This window comes from Coregonus clupeaformis, chromosome 29 (genome assembly GCF_020615455.1).
Source record: "Coregonus clupeaformis isolate EN_2021a chromosome 29, ASM2061545v1, whole genome shotgun sequence".
NCBI lineage: Eukaryota > Metazoa > Chordata > Actinopteri > Salmoniformes > Salmonidae > Coregonus > Coregonus clupeaformis.
Window position 1 is genome coordinate 58,736,584 of NC_059220.1, and position 16,651 is coordinate 58,753,234.

General features: G+C 45.2%; 1 protein-coding gene across 1 annotated transcript in view; it reads left to right on the forward strand.

Moving 5' to 3' along the window:
- LOC121576728 (SNF-related serine/threonine-protein kinase-like) overlaps positions 1-16,360 on the forward strand; it is a 47,979-nt gene extending 31,619 nt beyond the window's left edge. Inside the window, exons 3-6 of the mRNA XM_041890120.2 lie at positions 8,384-8,525; positions 12,054-12,266; positions 12,476-12,613; positions 12,728-16,360. Coding sequence (XP_041746054.1) covers positions 8,384-8,525; positions 12,054-12,266; positions 12,476-12,613; positions 12,728-13,970 — 1,736 coding nt within the window. The 3' untranslated portion in view covers positions 13,971-16,360. The remainder of the gene's footprint in view (positions 1-8,383; positions 8,526-12,053; positions 12,267-12,475; positions 12,614-12,727) is intronic.
- The last annotated feature ends 291 nt before the right edge of the window (positions 16,361-16,651 follow it).

The following is a 16,651-nucleotide window of genomic DNA, read 5'->3' on the forward strand; positions in this document are numbered from 1 at the left end:
AGTGAAGCTGTGTACATGCATGGCTTAAAGCCCAGAGCCAGGTATATAGTTGTCTCTGTGTCAGGATAGGAGGATTGTGGGTTGCCACTCACAGTTCAGTGTCCGCACACTGATGTTGTTTTTAATCTGGTCTGTTTACCGCAGACAGACAGGGTTGTATATAGGCTTTTCTTCAATGAAGTCAAATCAAAAAATTAAATCAAATTAAATTAATCAAATTAAATTAAATGGAGAGTAGTGCAGGGAGAGTGAATGAACTATGAAGATACAGTTGAAGTCAGAAGTTTACATACACCTTAGCCAAATACATTTATACTCAGTTTTTCACAATTCCTGACATTTAATTCTAGTAAAAATTCCCTGTCTTAGGTCAGTTAGGATCACCACTTTATTTTAAGAACGTGAAATGTCAGAATAATAGTAGAGAGAATGATTTATTTCAGCTTTTATTTCTTTCATCACATTCCCTCCCTGTGGGTCAGAAGATTGCATACACTCAATTAGTATTTGGTAGCATTGCCTTTAAATTGTTTAACTTGGGTCAAATGTTTCGGGTAGCCTTCCACAAGCTTCCCACAATAAGTTGGGTGAATTTTGGCCCATTCCTCCTGACAGAGCTGGTGTAACTGAGTCAGGTTTGTAGGCCTCCTTGCTCGCACACGCCTTTTCAGTTCTGCCCACACATTTTCTGTAGGATTGAGGTCAGGGCTTTGTGATGGCCACTACAATACCTTGACTTTGTTGTCCTTAAGCCATTTTGCCACAACTTTGGTAGTGTGCTTGGGGTCATTGTCCATTTGGAAGAACCATTTGCGACCAAGCTTTAACTTCCTTGAGATGTTGCTTCAATGTATCCACATAATTTTCCTTCCTCATGATGCCATCTATTTTGTGAAGTGCACCAGTCCCTCCTGCAGCAAAGCAACCCCACAGCATGATGCTGCCACCCCCGTGCTTCATGGTTGGGATGGTGTTCTTCGGCTTGCAAGCCCCCCTTTTTCCTCCAAATATAACGATGGTCATTATGGCCAAACAGTTCTATTTTTGTTTCATCAGACCAGAGGACATTTCTCCAAAAAGTACGATCTTTGTCCCCATGTGCAGTTGCAAACCGTAGTCTGGCTTTTTTATGGCGGTTTTGGAGCAGTGGCTTCTTCCTTGCTGAGCGGCCTTTCAGGTTATGTCGATATAGGACTTGTTTTACTGTGGATATAGATACTGTTGTACCTGTTTCCTCCAGCATCTTCACAAGGTCCTTTGCTGTTGTTCTGGGATTGAGTTGTACTTTTCGCACCAAAGTACATTCATCTCTAGGAGACAGAACGCGTCTCCTTCCTGAGCGGTATGACGGCTGCGTGGTCCCATGGTGTTTATACTTGCTTACTATTGTTTGTACAGATGAACGTGGTAGCTTCAGGCGTTTGGAAATTGCTCCCAAGGATGAACCAGACTTGTGGAGGTCTACCATTTTTTTTCTGAGGTCTTGGCTGATTTCTTTTGATTTTTCCATGATGTCAAGCAAAGAGGCACTGAGTTTGAAGGTAGGCCTTGAAATACATCCACAGGTACACCTCCAATTGACTCAAATTATGTCAATTAGCCTATCAGAAGCTTCTAAAACTATGACATCATTTTCTGGAATTTTCCAAGCTGTTTAAAGGCACAGTCAACTTAGTGTATGTAACTTCTGACCCACTGGAATTGTGATACAGTGAATTATAAGTGAAATAATCTGTCTGTAAACAATTGTTGGAAAAATTACTTGTGTCATGCACAAAGTAGATGATCTAACCGACTTGCCAAAACTATAGTTTGTTAACAAGAAATTTGTGGAGTGGTTGAAAAAACGAGTTTTAATGACTCCAACCTAAGTGTATGTAAACTTCCGACTTCAACTGTATGAACACCTGGCTGCACCTTATTCACCTGACCTCATTGCTAAGAAAATTGACTGTTATTGTGAAAACACCATGACATCCTCACACACATGTGGAAAGTGTTATGGTGCTGTGCCATTAACACCCTAACAGAACACTGAGAGACAGTAGAAGAGGTGAGTGAGGGCAGAGTAATTCCTTGTGTTCCTAGCAGTGTGGAATCCAGTAACCCTATTAGATCTGCTAGGTAATGGCCACTGGCCAGGGAACACCTGAGTGTTCAATGACACAGACAGACAAACATACAGGAGGACAGGATTACAGCTTAGAGGGAATCTAATCAGACTCACACCTCATCTCAGCACGACACTACTAGTCCACAGTGTGGTTCTCTACATGCCTTAGTCATAACTGCTGATGGGATTGTCCATGTGAAATAATGAAGATCAGCGCTACACTAGGTAAAGTATATCCCCTATGGGTACATATTGTATAAAATATAGTTGAGACTGTTTGATGTCGACGTTTCAGCACAGAGTGTGACCCAAGCAGGACTCGTAATACTACAGTAATACTTACTGAGCTGTATGTGGTGCTGGACTGGGAGTGTGCCAGGATTAAAGCCCCTAACTGGGTCAGACTCCTCTGAGACACAGATCCAGATCAGCCTGCCAGGTGCCCAGAGCCAAGTGGGCCGCCCACTGCAGAGGGACCACAGGAGTTTAGTCACGTGCACTGAAACCAAAACCAAAACACAACCACCTCATTCACCTGCAAAATCAGGACCTGGCAGGAGCACCTACACACCTCAAACATGCCCCAAAATAAAGACTACACTAGCCAGCCCAGGAGATTTGTGACAGAATCCTTAGAGCTATATTCTCTGATCAGTCCTATGTGTGTCACTGTGTGCACAAGCAATCTTGTTTGGGCTGTGCTCACCTACATTTGTAGTGGATGCTCAAGTAAATTAGAGGCCATTTTTTTTATTACCGTCTGGTTAATACATCCGGTTGATTTACCAGTTAATCCACAAACACATCTGTGACACATTTTAGTAATAAATCAAAACATTGGCTTGCACGGCAGTGGCACTTCTGTAAAATAAAATCCCTCATTTTTGGGCCTATTGCATGTGGGTGGCCTTGGTGTTGTGTGTGACTGTGTGAACTGACCAGTGGCAGTCTGCCCAGTGGGCTTGAGGCTCATTGTGGTATAATCAGATTGTGTGGCATGCTGGGAATGGCAGTGCCTGGCACACGGCCTGGTTTGAGCCCAGTCATGATGACCCAGTGATTAGCGCCCTGTCTAAGCAGAGCCTGGGAAACACACACATAGCCATGTGGCTGAAGAGACCTTGTTTCTAGTGTCAACTTGTCTCTGATGTTATCTGACAGGCTGTATTGAAGTCAAGCTGGGACAAGGCCTGATGAGTGTGTGTGTGTGTGTGTGTGTGGTTCCTATTAGTTCCTATTACTACAGGATTGTATATGCAATTCTATGGTCTAGTCTCTGTGACTCAGTAGTCTTCAGATGACACCTGAAAACCCCATGAATGGAGCCTGAGTCAGTGTGATGTAGTATTTCCACAGGTTCCCTGGCTGGTGGTGTACAGTTACAGTACGACTGACTCTGAATGAATATTCATTAGCTCAGCATGCTCTTATCTTGGTCCTCTAACCAGGTGCTGGTTTAATCCACTCATTAGGCCTCAGTGACAGAGTGCCAGCTGAGAGAGGCAGCTCGCTCACTGAGGCCCACTGCCACTACACTGCCACTACACTGCCATACAGCCCTGCTAATGATAACATAGCACTGCAAAGCATAACACAACACCGCACAGCACAACGCAGCAGGGTTTGGGCTCAACTCCATTTCAATTCAGGCAATTCAGAAAGTGAATTGAATTTCCAATGCAAGAATTTCCAACTACACTTTGAAGATAAATGACACCTGGAAGATTGGACTTTCATCTGCTGAATGGACAGAATGTAGCCTTGCAGCACACTGCCAGGTGTGAAAGAAGAGCTGTAGAGACACACACACACATGCACACACACACACACACACGCACACACATGTTGAATCACGTATTGAATATTTGTACAGTGTGTACTTTATATTGTGTGGAATATAGTATAGGTGGGTACTGTATACTGCTGTGAATGGATCCCCAGGGGCATTGAACTGAGTGTCTGTCTGTCTCCTAGTTATTATGAGAGCAGCGTGACTATCTGAACACAGTGGTTATATGATGAGGCAGAGACAATCAAAGGCCTGTGTGTGCAGAGTGCATAGTGCAGAGCCATGCAGGGTTCATCCCAGACCCATGGCGATGGGACAGGGGGCCTGTTTTTTGTGTCTAACTAACACATGGCTGTTAACGTTACATAAGCCAAACCAAGCAGTGTGGAGAAGAACAGATAGTCAGATACCATCTCAGGCCCTCTGTCTTGTCTTGTGTCCTGGGCTATTTCAGTAGAACTTGTCTGTCTACCTCTGTTCTGCCTTAACATTCAAGTATATATCATACTTTTTATGTTTCTACTTCACAGACATACATTTTCATAATGTATTTCTCAAAATCTCTAGTAGACAAACCAGTTTACATGTAAAATCTGTAGGTTTACCAAACATTTAAGTGATCGTCAATTAAGAGCAGTCGGATTAAGTAATATATTTTAACAAAAGAGAAGAGAATCATATAAAAAGGCAAATACTTTCTAGATAAAACACTAATTGTATTTCTAGATAAAACACTAATTAAGTTTGGTGAAAAGGTGACTATGATTTTGTAAAACGGAGTCTGGTGCTCTCTAATGTGTGGATAGGCCACTGGGAGCAAACGGATACTGGACTGCACTCTGGTCAAAGAGTGATGACAGACACAGAAGCCCAGTCTAGGAGTTTAATGATGAAACAGAGTATACATGTGGTATTTGGTCAAAAACGCACAAATATCCCTGCAAATAAAAACGGTCTGATCTCCACGAAAGCCAACCTAACTTAGAAATAAGTTTGTTTTTATACTAACAAGTGGTTGCCAAGGTGAATAATCCAATAATAATTGGTAGGACACATGAAAGGAAACATCAAAGAGTTTACCGGAATCTCTAAATGAAAATACTGGCAGATCAATAAAATGTCCTTGTAGATCTCATTACATTTAGAGGATTCTAAATTAATATCTAAGCTTTTATACATTTTGTGTTGTACTTAGTCAATTGAAAATGTGTTTAGAGTTTTGAAACAACTGCCTTTTTGATTATCTGTTTTGAGTTTTGTACTAAATTATGAACAGATGGGGTGAGGTTTAGAGTGAGCGAGAGATGTAGAGGGGGAGAGGGGGAGAGGGCTCTCATTATGTACTCAAGGACAGAGTATTTCCTCTGTGTGAGGGAGCAGATTTCTCCTCTGGAGACAAACACCATCTGCTGGGATATTTAGAGGGTGTGGGGGGGGCAGGGAGAGGAGGCGGAGGGAGAACAGGGAGAAGAGGGAGAGGGCGCAGGGAGAGGACGCAAGGAGAGGGTGAAGGGAGAGGGCGGAGGGAGAGGAGGGAGAGGGAGAGAAAGGAGGGAGAGAAGGGAGAGGGAGAGGAGGAAGAGAGAGGGTGCAGGGAGAGAGGGAGAGGGCACAGGGAGAGGGCGCAGGGAGAGAGGGAGAGGGCGTAGGGAGAGGGTGCATGGAGAGAGGGTGCAGGGAGAGAGGGCGCAGTGAGAGAGAGAGAGAGAGAGGGGGGGAGATGAGAGAGAGAGCGCAGAGACTTGGCCGTCAGAAGCCCACTCCATTGACCTGCACACATCAAATTGTGGGCAGGTCGATAATTAGCAGCATTGATTCCTGCAGATAAACAGAGCTCTGTCTGTCTGCACATGATCCTCATACTCACACACTTGCTCGAACGAACGAACGAACGAACGCACACACACAAACACACAGTGTGAGTGAGTGAAAGCATTAGGTAGCCAAACAATATATATTGAACAAAAATATAACCACAACATGTAAAGTGTTGGTCCTATGTTTTATGAGCTGTAATCAAAGATCAGAGAAATGTTCCATATGCACAAAAAGCTTATTTATCTTAAATGTTGTGCAAAAATGTATTTACATCCCTAATAGTGAGCATTTCTCCTTTACCAAGATAATCCATCCACCTGACAGGTGTGGCATATCAAGAAGCTGATTAAACAGCATGATCATTACACAGGTGCACCTTGTGCTGGGGACAATAAAAGGCCACCCTAAAATGTGCAGTTTTGTCACACAACAAAAGGCCACAAATGCCTCAAGTTTTGAGAGAGCGTGCAATTGACATGCTGACTGCAGGAATGTCCACCAGAGCTGTTTCCAGATAATTTAATGTTAATTTCTCTACCAGGCCACCTCCAACGTCATTTTAGAGAATTTGGCAGTACGTCCAACAGGCCTCACAGACCATGTGTAACCACGCCAGCCCAGGACCTCCACATCCAGCTTCTTCACCTGCGGGATCATCTGAGACCAGCCACCCGGACAGCTGATGAAACTGTGGGTTTGCACAACTGAAGAATTTCTGCACAAACTGTCAGAAACCATCTCAGAGAAGCTCATCTGTGTGCTCGTCATCCTCACCAGGGTCTTGACCTGACTGCAGTTCGGCGTCGTAACCGACTTCAGTGGGCAAATGCTCACCTTTGATGACCATTAGCATGCTGGAGAAGTGTGCTCTTCATGGATGAATCCCGGTTTTAACTGTACCGGGCAGATGGCAGACAGCGAGTATGGCGTCGTGTGGGTGAGCAGTTTGCTGATGTCAACATTGTGAACGGAGTGCCCCATGGTGGCGGTGGGGTTATGGTATGGGCAGGCATAAGCTAAGGACAACAAACACAATTGCATTTTATTGATGGCAATTTGAATGCAACGAGATACCGTGACGAGATCCTGAGGCCCATTGTCATGCCATTCATTCGCCGCCATCACCTCATGTTTCAGCATGATTATGCAAGGCCCCATGTCGCAAGGATCTGTACACAATTCCTGGAAGCTGAACATTTTCCAGTTCTTCCATGGCCTGCATACTCACCAGACATGTCACCCATTAAGCATGTTTGGGATGCTCTGGATCAACGTGTACGACAGCATGTTCCAGTTCCCCCAATATCCAGCAACTTCGCACAGCCATTGAAGAGGAGTGGGGCAACATTCCACAGGCCACAATCAACAGCCTGATCAACTCTATGTGAAGGAGATGTGTCCCGTGTAGCTCAGTTGGTAGAGCATGGCGTTTGCAACGCCAGGGTAGTGGGTTCGAGTCCCACAGAGGGCCAGTATGAAAATGTATGCACTCACTAACTATAAGTCGCTCTGGATAAGAGCGTCTGCTAAATGACTAAAATGTAAATGTAATGTGTCGCGCTGCATGAGGAAAATGGTGGTCACGCCAGATACTGACTGTTTTTCTGATCCACGTCCCTACTTTTTTTGTAAGTATCTATGACCAACAGATGCAAATCCATTGATTAGGGCCTAATTCATTTATTTCAATTGACTGATTTTATTATATGAACTGTAACTCATTAAAATCTTTGAAATTGTAGCATGTTGCGTTTACATTTTTGTTCAGTGTATAAACAGTATATAGAGAGAGATTGCAGGAATTAGGCAGAGACAGAACAGAATAGGAGAATAATCACAGGGATTCCACATGGGTAATATCTGCCCTCATACAGCATTAATAATCTGTGCCATGGGGTGTTCTGGCTTTCTCACAGACATCATTAACTGAACCTTAAAGGGATACTTCGGGATTTTGGCAACTTCCCCAGAGTCAGATGAACTAGCGAATACCATTTTTATGTCCCTATGTCCAGTATGAAGGAAGTTAGAGGTAGATTTGCGAGCCATTGCTAACTAGCATTAGCGCAATGACTGGAAGTCTATGGGTATCTGCTAGCATGCTAAAGAAGAATGTCACTCAGTAAGAGCAGAGCCAGAGCCAGATAGATAGAAGGCTCTGGGCAGGGCCATAGGGACACAGAGTGTTAGTGTGGGTGAGAGGTTGGCTCTCTCTGTCTCATAGGGCCACTCACAGTGTGGGTGAGAGGTTGGCTCTCTCTGTCTCATAGGGCCACTCACAGTGTGGGTGAGTGTCTCAAGGCCTGTGTGCTTGCTCCAGGCTCCAGACCCTGCCTCTGACACTGTGCCTGGGGGAGGGAGAGTTACTGTATGTACTCACCTAGCTGTCTGGGACAAAAACCTGGACCTGTAAACAACATCATTCATTTCAGCCACTGGAACCAGCCTACTGAGGGATAAGTTATACTGTAGATGTTTGTTGGTTGGTTTGTTCGAGTGATTATTAGGGCAAGCAGTTTTTTCTTGATCATGTGACCTGACCATACAAATCTCTGGGCCCTAGTGATCATATAGTATGTGTGTGCATACTCACTTTATGAAGTTTGACAATGTGTTTATGTATTGTATCTATGGTGACTGTATGCATGGTGTTTGTGTTACAGATATTTGGTCGCTGGGGGTGATCCTCTTCATGCTTGTGTGTGGACAGCCCCCTTTCCAGGAGACCAATGACAGTGAGACGCTCACCATGATTATGGACTGTCGCTACACCGTCCCCGCCCATGTCTCTGCAGACTGCAAAGAGTGAGTACCATCAACCTCTCCTTTAAGCCTCCAGCTCTCACACACATCCATACATTAAACTCAACACAGTGCCATACAATGCAGTTTAAATATGTCATATGGTTTTATAATTCTCAGATGCACTAGAAACAGACTGTGGTTATACAACAACGATACATACAGACACATAATAACCATGATGCCAGTTGTCAGCTCTCTGTGTGTTTCTGAATGCCCTGCCCCAACCTGCCCTACCCCAGTCTGCCCCAGCCAACCTTTATTTTGACCTTTTTACACATTGTTCAGTAAAAAGGTCCCCTAACAACCGTCTGAAATGCCCTAGAGGCACCAATTCCTCACATTTTAAAGTGTATTGTAGATCATTCCACAAGTAAGTTGCAAGGAAATTAAAGGTTGATTTACCTAACTCTCTAGATACCAAAGGAGTCTCCAGAGTTAACCAACCCTGTGAACGGGTTTGATAATTTGTCATTTTAAATCTTAACAGTGATGTTAGGTAAGTCAGAAGTTTGTGGAGCAGGGCTTTGTAAACAAAAAGAGCGTATTGATGTGATCTACGTGACTTCAAAGAGGTGGGGTGAGAATTGTATTAACCCCATGTCTCCTATCGCCCAAACTCTGAACCTCACACCTAACTGAGAACCTTGTGCAAACAGCCTTCTGGACACAGTGTACCCTGTGCTCTTTGGCTGTTTTTGTCAGAAGGCGCAAGTCAATCACTGAATAGGGAATACAATACTGAAAGTTGATTTGAGGGGGCCAGCCAACCAGTGGGTAGAATAAAGAGATGGCTGAAATTAAAGTTTATCTCTGGACGTCCAAAAATGATGACAGTTCTAGGAAACTGAGAGTTGCTGAGTGAGTTGGTTCAGATCCATGTTGTATTGGACTGGCACTGGTCTGTAATTCATTGCGTCGTTCAGATCAATCCCTGGATACCTAGTCACTCCATTCTACATCTGACCCCAGATCTCACCCCAGCTCTGGTATCTATTAAAGTTAAATCTGAACAAAACAGTCTGTCTTTGTGTTAAAAAAGTGATGTATTAGCTAAGCCCCTTGGTACCAATGCTATTTGTGTTTGAGACTCAAGAACACCCCTGCAGCCACTGAACCGCAGTCCAGACCTCCCAGACCTTGTGGTTCTGAGTCAGATGATTGTGCCTCAGACATCTAGCTGACTGGCTCAGGAACAGTTCCAAACATAGAACCTGGGTCATATGACCAAGGCCCTTATGAAAGCTCTTTTCATGGGAAGATGATTCCTTGCAAAACAGAACAGTCCTGCGGGCACAATCAACAGAGCAAAAGCAGACCTCTCCCCGCCCACCCTCCATCCCTCTCCCTCTCCCTCTCCCTCTCCCTCTCCCTCTCCCTCTCCCTCTCCCTCTCCCTCTCCCTCTCCCTCTCCTGCTATCTCTCTCTCCCTTCTGTTGCTCTCTCTCTCGCACTCTCTCTCTGCTGCTCTCTCTCTCTCTCTCTCTCTCTCTCTCTCTCTCTCCTGCTCTCTCTCTCTCTCTCCTGCTCTCTCTCTCTCTCTCCTGCTCTCTCCTGCTCTCTCTCTCTCTCTCTCTCCTGCTCTCTCTCTCTCTCTCTCTCTCTCTCTCTCTCTGCTCTCTCTCTCTCTCCCTGCTCTCTCTCTCTCTCCTGTCTCTCTCTCTCTCTCTCTCTCTCTCTCTCTCTCTCCTGCTCTCGCTCTCTCTCTCTCTCTCTCGCTCTCCTGCTCTCGTCTCTCTCTCTCTCTCGCTCTCCTGCTCTCTCTCTCTCTCTCTCTCTCTCTCTCTCTCTCTCTCTCTCTCTCTCTCTGCTCTCTCTCTCTCTCTCTCTCTCTCTCTCTCTCTCTCTCTCTCTCTCTCTCTCTCTCTCTCTCTCTCTCTCTCCTGCTCTCTCTCTCTCTCTCTCTCTCTCCTGTCTCTCTCTCTCTCTCTCTCTCTCTCTCTCTCTCTCTCTCTCTCTCTCTCGCTCTCTCTCTCTCTCTCTCTCCTGCTCTCTCTCTCTCTCTCTCTCTCTCTCTCTCTCTCTCTCTCTCTCTCTCTCTCTCTCTCTCTCTCTCTCTCTCTCTCTCTCCTGCTCTCTCTCTCTCCTGCTCTCTCTCTCTCCTGCTCTCTCTCTCTCTCTCTCTCCCTCTCTCTCTCTCTCTCTCTCTCTCTCTCTCTCTCTCTCTCTCTCTCTCTCTCTCTCCTGCTCTCTCTCTCTCTCTCTCTCTCCTGCTCTCGCTCTCTCTCTCTCTCTCTCGCTCTCCTGCTCTCTCTCTCTCTCTCTCTCTCTCTCTCTCTCTCCTGTCTCTCTCTCTCTCTCTCTCTCTCTCTCTCTCTCTCTCTCTCTCTCTCTCTCTCTCTCTCCTGCTCTCTCTCTCTCTCTCCTGCTCTCTCTCTCTCTCTCTCTGCTCTCTCTCTCTCTCTCTCTCTCTCTCTCCTGCTCTCTCTCTCTCTCTCCTGCTCTCTCTCTCTCTCTCTCTCTCTCTCTCTCTCTCTCTCTCTCTCTCTCTCTCTCTCTCTCTCTCTCTCTCTCTCTCTCTCTCTGTGCTTTACTTTACTGTATAGTAGTGTTGTGAGATATGCATGGGTCAGTTAGGAGGACAGAGTGTAAATAATTAATTTCTATTAATATTTCAGTAGTTGTATGAATAGGATATACCAAACAACAAGAGCATTATTGGAGGTTCAGAAAAGCATGGGTACTTGCACAGTGTAAATGGACATAAGGGAAAATAGAACATATCTGATAGTGGTATTATTAAAGGAGGATAGAGCCTTTAGGCTGATTGGTGATCCTGGTCTTACATGGTTAAACCACTTAAAGGTGTATGCACACACATCATATCCTCGTGGGGACCTAAAATTGATTTCCATTAAAAATCCTATTTTCCCTAACCCCTAAACCTATCCCTTACCCCAACCTTAACCCTAAACCTAACTCCTAACCCTAAACATAACCCCTTACCCTAACCCTAACCCTAATTGTAACCCTAAACCTAACCCCTAAACTCAAAATAGCCTTTGTGCTTGTGGGGACGATGAGAAACAGAATTTTTCAGGTTTTACTATCCTTGTGGGGACTTTTGGGGATTTTAGGTCCTCACAAGGATAAAATAACAAGACGACACACACACGCACGCACACACTCACCTACCAGTGAGACGGAGGAATACAAAGTCCCCATCCTGCGTCAGAGCCTGCATGATGATGCACAGAGTCAGACTATGCCATGCCTCTCAGCAAATTACCTGCCTGGCCCTGCATGGATGCACCTAAAGACTGTCTGATGTCTGCAGGCGCTCATGAATATTGATTATGAAATAGATTGATAGTTTGAACTCATTCACTCTTGTATCACAGATATATGGGGTTATGTGCTTTGCCTGTCAATAACTGAATCAGTATGCATGAGAACTTCACTCGTGTACCACTGTTACAAAAAGAGGCCACAGAGGTATATATAGTATCTGGTCTATGGAAGGCGAATTCACAACCGTCTCTCTCAATGTCTCTCTCGCTCTCTCAATGCCTCTCTCTCTCTCTCTCCCAGTCTGATCTCCCGTATGCTGCAGAGGGACCCGTCTAGCCGCGCCTCCCTGGAGGAGATCGAGAACCACACCTGGCTGCAGGGGGTCAACCCCTCCCCCACAGGGCACAGTGCTGCCCCCCTCACCTCCCACCGCAGCCTGTCCCAGGAAGAACACGAGATCATCCTCCAAGCCATGACCAGCGGCAACATCGCTGACCGCGATGCCATCCAACAGTGAGGACTTCTCTACATCTCCCTCTTCTCTCCATATTCTCTTTCTCTCAATCTCTATCCTCTTCCTTTGTACTCTACCTCAGATCAGTAAGCTTTTAAGCAAGATAACTTGGTGATATGCATTTGTGGATGCAGTTCTGAAATGTGGTTGCTTTTAAATATTATATTCTAAATTAAAACGAATTAGTGTGTCATTATAATACACCCAGGGCTCTAGAAGCGGATCAATACAACCACATTACAGCCACATATTACCTGCTGGGGGAGCGTATCCTGAGAGACAAGCAGGAGCAGCCCAGCGAGATCCCGAAAGTCGACAGTGCATGGGACGAGCCACCACAACTCCAGTAAGACTCAGCATTCATATAGTAGAGTCAGTCACAGTGATTCACAAAGGCACAAAAATGCCACTAGCTGATCATGAACTCTACTAATTTCTAATATCTCTTTCTCTTCTACAGGAGGCCGCGGTCTGAGCCTCTGGATCTGGAACAGAGGGGGCTCCATGGCCTGCTGGACGGCTGTCCCCGCCGAGGGGTGTCTGAGTCTGGGAACTTCCTGACCCACAGGCCCCTGCTGCTTCAGCCTGAGTACAGCACAGGGCCCTGCCTGGGGCTCACCCTGCGCCCCCCACCCCCTGACGAACCCCGACAGGTCAAGAGCCTGGGAGCCCTGCAGCTCATCTGTGAAGAGGAGGAGGAGGAGGAGGAGGAGGAGGAAGATGAGGTGGAAGAGGCAGGCAAACCACATGTTGAACTTCATAATATTCAAACACTGCCTCATATAATAGGCTTGGTATCAACCACTGTGTCTACAGAACAGTCTAGTCCCATGCTCACAGCACCAGAGGCTCCACACAGCCCAGTAAGAGTAGTGCCAGGTCAGGGAGAGGAAACAGGCCTGTTGGGCACCTCAGTGGAGGAAGCACTGGAGACAGAGAGGGGGGAGTGGGACAGGGAGCTGAAGGACAGGGTTTCTAGCCACAGCAGAGAGATGGAGCTTGACCAGGTGGCATCCAGACAGGAACAGGAACAGGGTACGATGGAGTCAGAGGAGAAGCCCATGGAGGAAGGAGACATGTCATGTGACCCACTGAGACTAGGTAGTCATTTGACTTCAGACCAGCCAATCAATGGTTTAGAAAACCAGGTTCAGGCTGTGGTAGATAGTTCGATCAGCCCTAAAGCTCACCCTCCATACCTGCCTCGCCTCGGGGGGGTGCAGTGTTGTCGGGGGCAACAGGAAACTCCCAGCCCAGACATCATGGAAGGGGAAGAAGATGCTATTCTTGAAAACAACAACAACACCACAGAGTCCAAGCCTAAGCTCATGGTGAAGGGTGGGGGGTCCACCCCAGGCGCCTCACCCCGCTCTCTGCCCCGTAACCACTGTGTGGACCTGGGCCCTGATGGGGTGGAGACGACCCGCAAGGTGGGAGGGCCTGGTGAGGAGTCTGAAGGGGACACTCCAGAGGAGCTTCAGTTAGAGAGATCCCACAATGCACCACAGGGTCGCCTTGGGCCCAGGGAGGCGGGGACCGACCCTACGGTAAGACTGGATCCTGGGAAGGGGAAGAACGTGAACCTGAGAGACCGCCTGCTGCAGTTCCCTCTCTGTGAGAAGGCCCTGTCCTTCAACATCCAGCCCACCTCCAAGGAGAAACTCCTGCCCTTCGCCCAGTACAACTGCTGCCACGTGCTGTAGGCAGGGCCACCTGTAGATACCATATACCTCCCACATTACTCACTCTATCCCCTGGCCAAGGGGTAGGAATGGTCCTCACTCCAGACACCCTCACACCAGGCCCAGAGCCTGTCACTGTTCCATCTACTTCAACTTCAACACAAAACACTGGTGCAGACAGTATGTAGCCTATTTGAACTATCAGTCTGCATCCGACCTGAACTGAATTATCATACTGTGACCTCAGACACATTCCAGCCCATTCTAGTTAGACCTGTGTAGCCCCCACCCTGACCTCTTTATACTTAGCATCTACTGCTGCTTCCTTTGTGAGAAAAAAACTGAACCTCATTGTGCTGCTATGTACTGGACTATAGAAAATGCTTTTTGTGTAGTCTTCTTAGACTATCACTATATACAGTAGCTTTGTATTTATTGCTATTTTATTTTCCCTTGTATCGTAGCTTTTCACTTTGCACTAGCTTATCTAGAACTGAGCCCATTTTTGCATATGGTATGTTGTCACTGAGGCCTGCTAGTATAGTGCTATAATTGGAATGTGTAAGATGATGCATGCTGTATAGGTGAAAGCTACACTCCATGCCTCAGGCGCCATCCTACGTTAGCTCAGCTAGCGGCCTGATGGAAGATGTGATGATGCTCATGACAGTATAGCTGGAAGCATGGTATCATTTAATGCTGGGGGTTAACATACGTCAGTGACATTGTTGGTGCACTAATGTGGGTGCATTGTTGAATCTCAGTGGTGTACAGTAGTGTAGCGGACATGAGTCGGGCATAGTTGCTCTTGGTCACGTGATGAAGTAGCCCCGCTTGCGAACTTAAAAACCAGTGTCTGCCCTCGGACCAAGGGGGAATTTCCTCTTGGTCTAACTGTCTAAGACGTTGGTTGCTCCCGTGGGCGACCCGGGTAGATATCCTGCATGTTACATTGGCGCCCAACATGGGGGGATCTCTCGTGGGGGAGTAGGTCAAAGGGGGGTGAATGTAGCAGACTTGTCGGGCATGGTTGCTCATGGTCACATGATGAGGTAGCCCCGCCTGCAAACTTCAAAACCAGGGTCTGCCCTCGGACCCGTGGGAGACCATGGTTCATATCCCGCATGTTACAGTAGCAAGGCTTGGGATCTACACTGACTGTAAGAGCAACATCCAGGGAGAGTTTCATAAGGGAGACTTTAAAAAATGATATGATATGATATCAACTACGGAAATGCAGGTCTTCCAGATTGTTTGTGTATATGTACTTTATTTGAAAATCTTTCATTCTTATTCTTAGAAATGCTATTGAACTCTTTTATCATATCGGACAACTGTTTTTTTGTCGTAGAAGAGAGGTGTGTGATTATAACTATTGTTTTGTGTTCTAAGTGTGACAGAATTAATCAGGAGTGATTATGAGTCTCATGAGTGCCCATACGAAAAAAAATACATTTAAAATATATTTTTGATACATTTTTTAGGATACATGTGAAATATTTAAAATTGGCCAAATAATGTATTTTATTTTTATTTATTGAATACACTTTAAATACATTCCAACATAATTTACAGAATGTATTTAAAAGGTGTATATAAATGTGTGTAAAATGTATATCACAATATATGTTAAAGTCATCAGAAAATGTATTTAATGTATTTCAAAATGCGTTCTGAAATACATTATATTTGGAAATGTTTTGTAAAATATATTCCAACATGCATTTAAATGTATTTGTAAGAAATATATTTTTTAATTAAAATGTATGACAAACATAAAAACAATTGCCAAATCATATTGTAACAAAATGGTGACTGTCTTAACAATGAAGCTTTAGTAGGCTCTTTGGTATCACATGCACTTATGTCTCATTAAGACTGCAGAACTAGCAGTGTACAAACTTAACCTTTAAGCACAGAACACAACATAACACATTAAGTTGCATGACAATCTGTCACGAGAGGCCAAAAAGCACAAAGACAAAGCCACGCCCCAACAAGCCACACCTCCAAGTCTTCTAATAGGCTGCCACCATTACACAATCTATTTTGTCAAAATGCATTTATTGTACTTGACACATACCAAAAGCACTAACATGCATATAAATGCATTTAAATGACTACAACAATAACTACAAACATTATACATTATTGGTCAGTGACTGTGCATATGACAAATAAACAAAGAAACTTGATGAGAGCATTGCAACCAACGTCCAACGGGCAGAACTTAACATGTACTGGGTCGTTCCACGAAATGAGTGCCTTTTTGCGTCCCTTTTATATGTTAAGTAGAAATTATGCACCACTATTGAATTTTAAAACCCTGTTATATGAAATGAAGTGCCCTTTAATATAGACCATATGGATAATTCAATAAATCTGATTTTCAATATGAATAAAGACTTGCTATAAAGCTTCCATTCCCCCTGTCACAAGGGGATTTTTGGCTGATTTAACTAGTAATTACCAGTTGGAGGGCCAATTGGTTACGAACGCACCATAACACCACTAACCATCCTCTGTAGAGCTGCTACAATACCACTCATTGGAAGCACAAAACCTAGACCTACACTTTGACATATTGTGGAGCATTGTACGATGTATCATGTTTGTTTAAATCGATAGAAAATGTAATAATAAAAACAGCCGAGTGCCCGATTGAATGAAGCTGAAGAGAGCCACTTACTAATGTACTAATG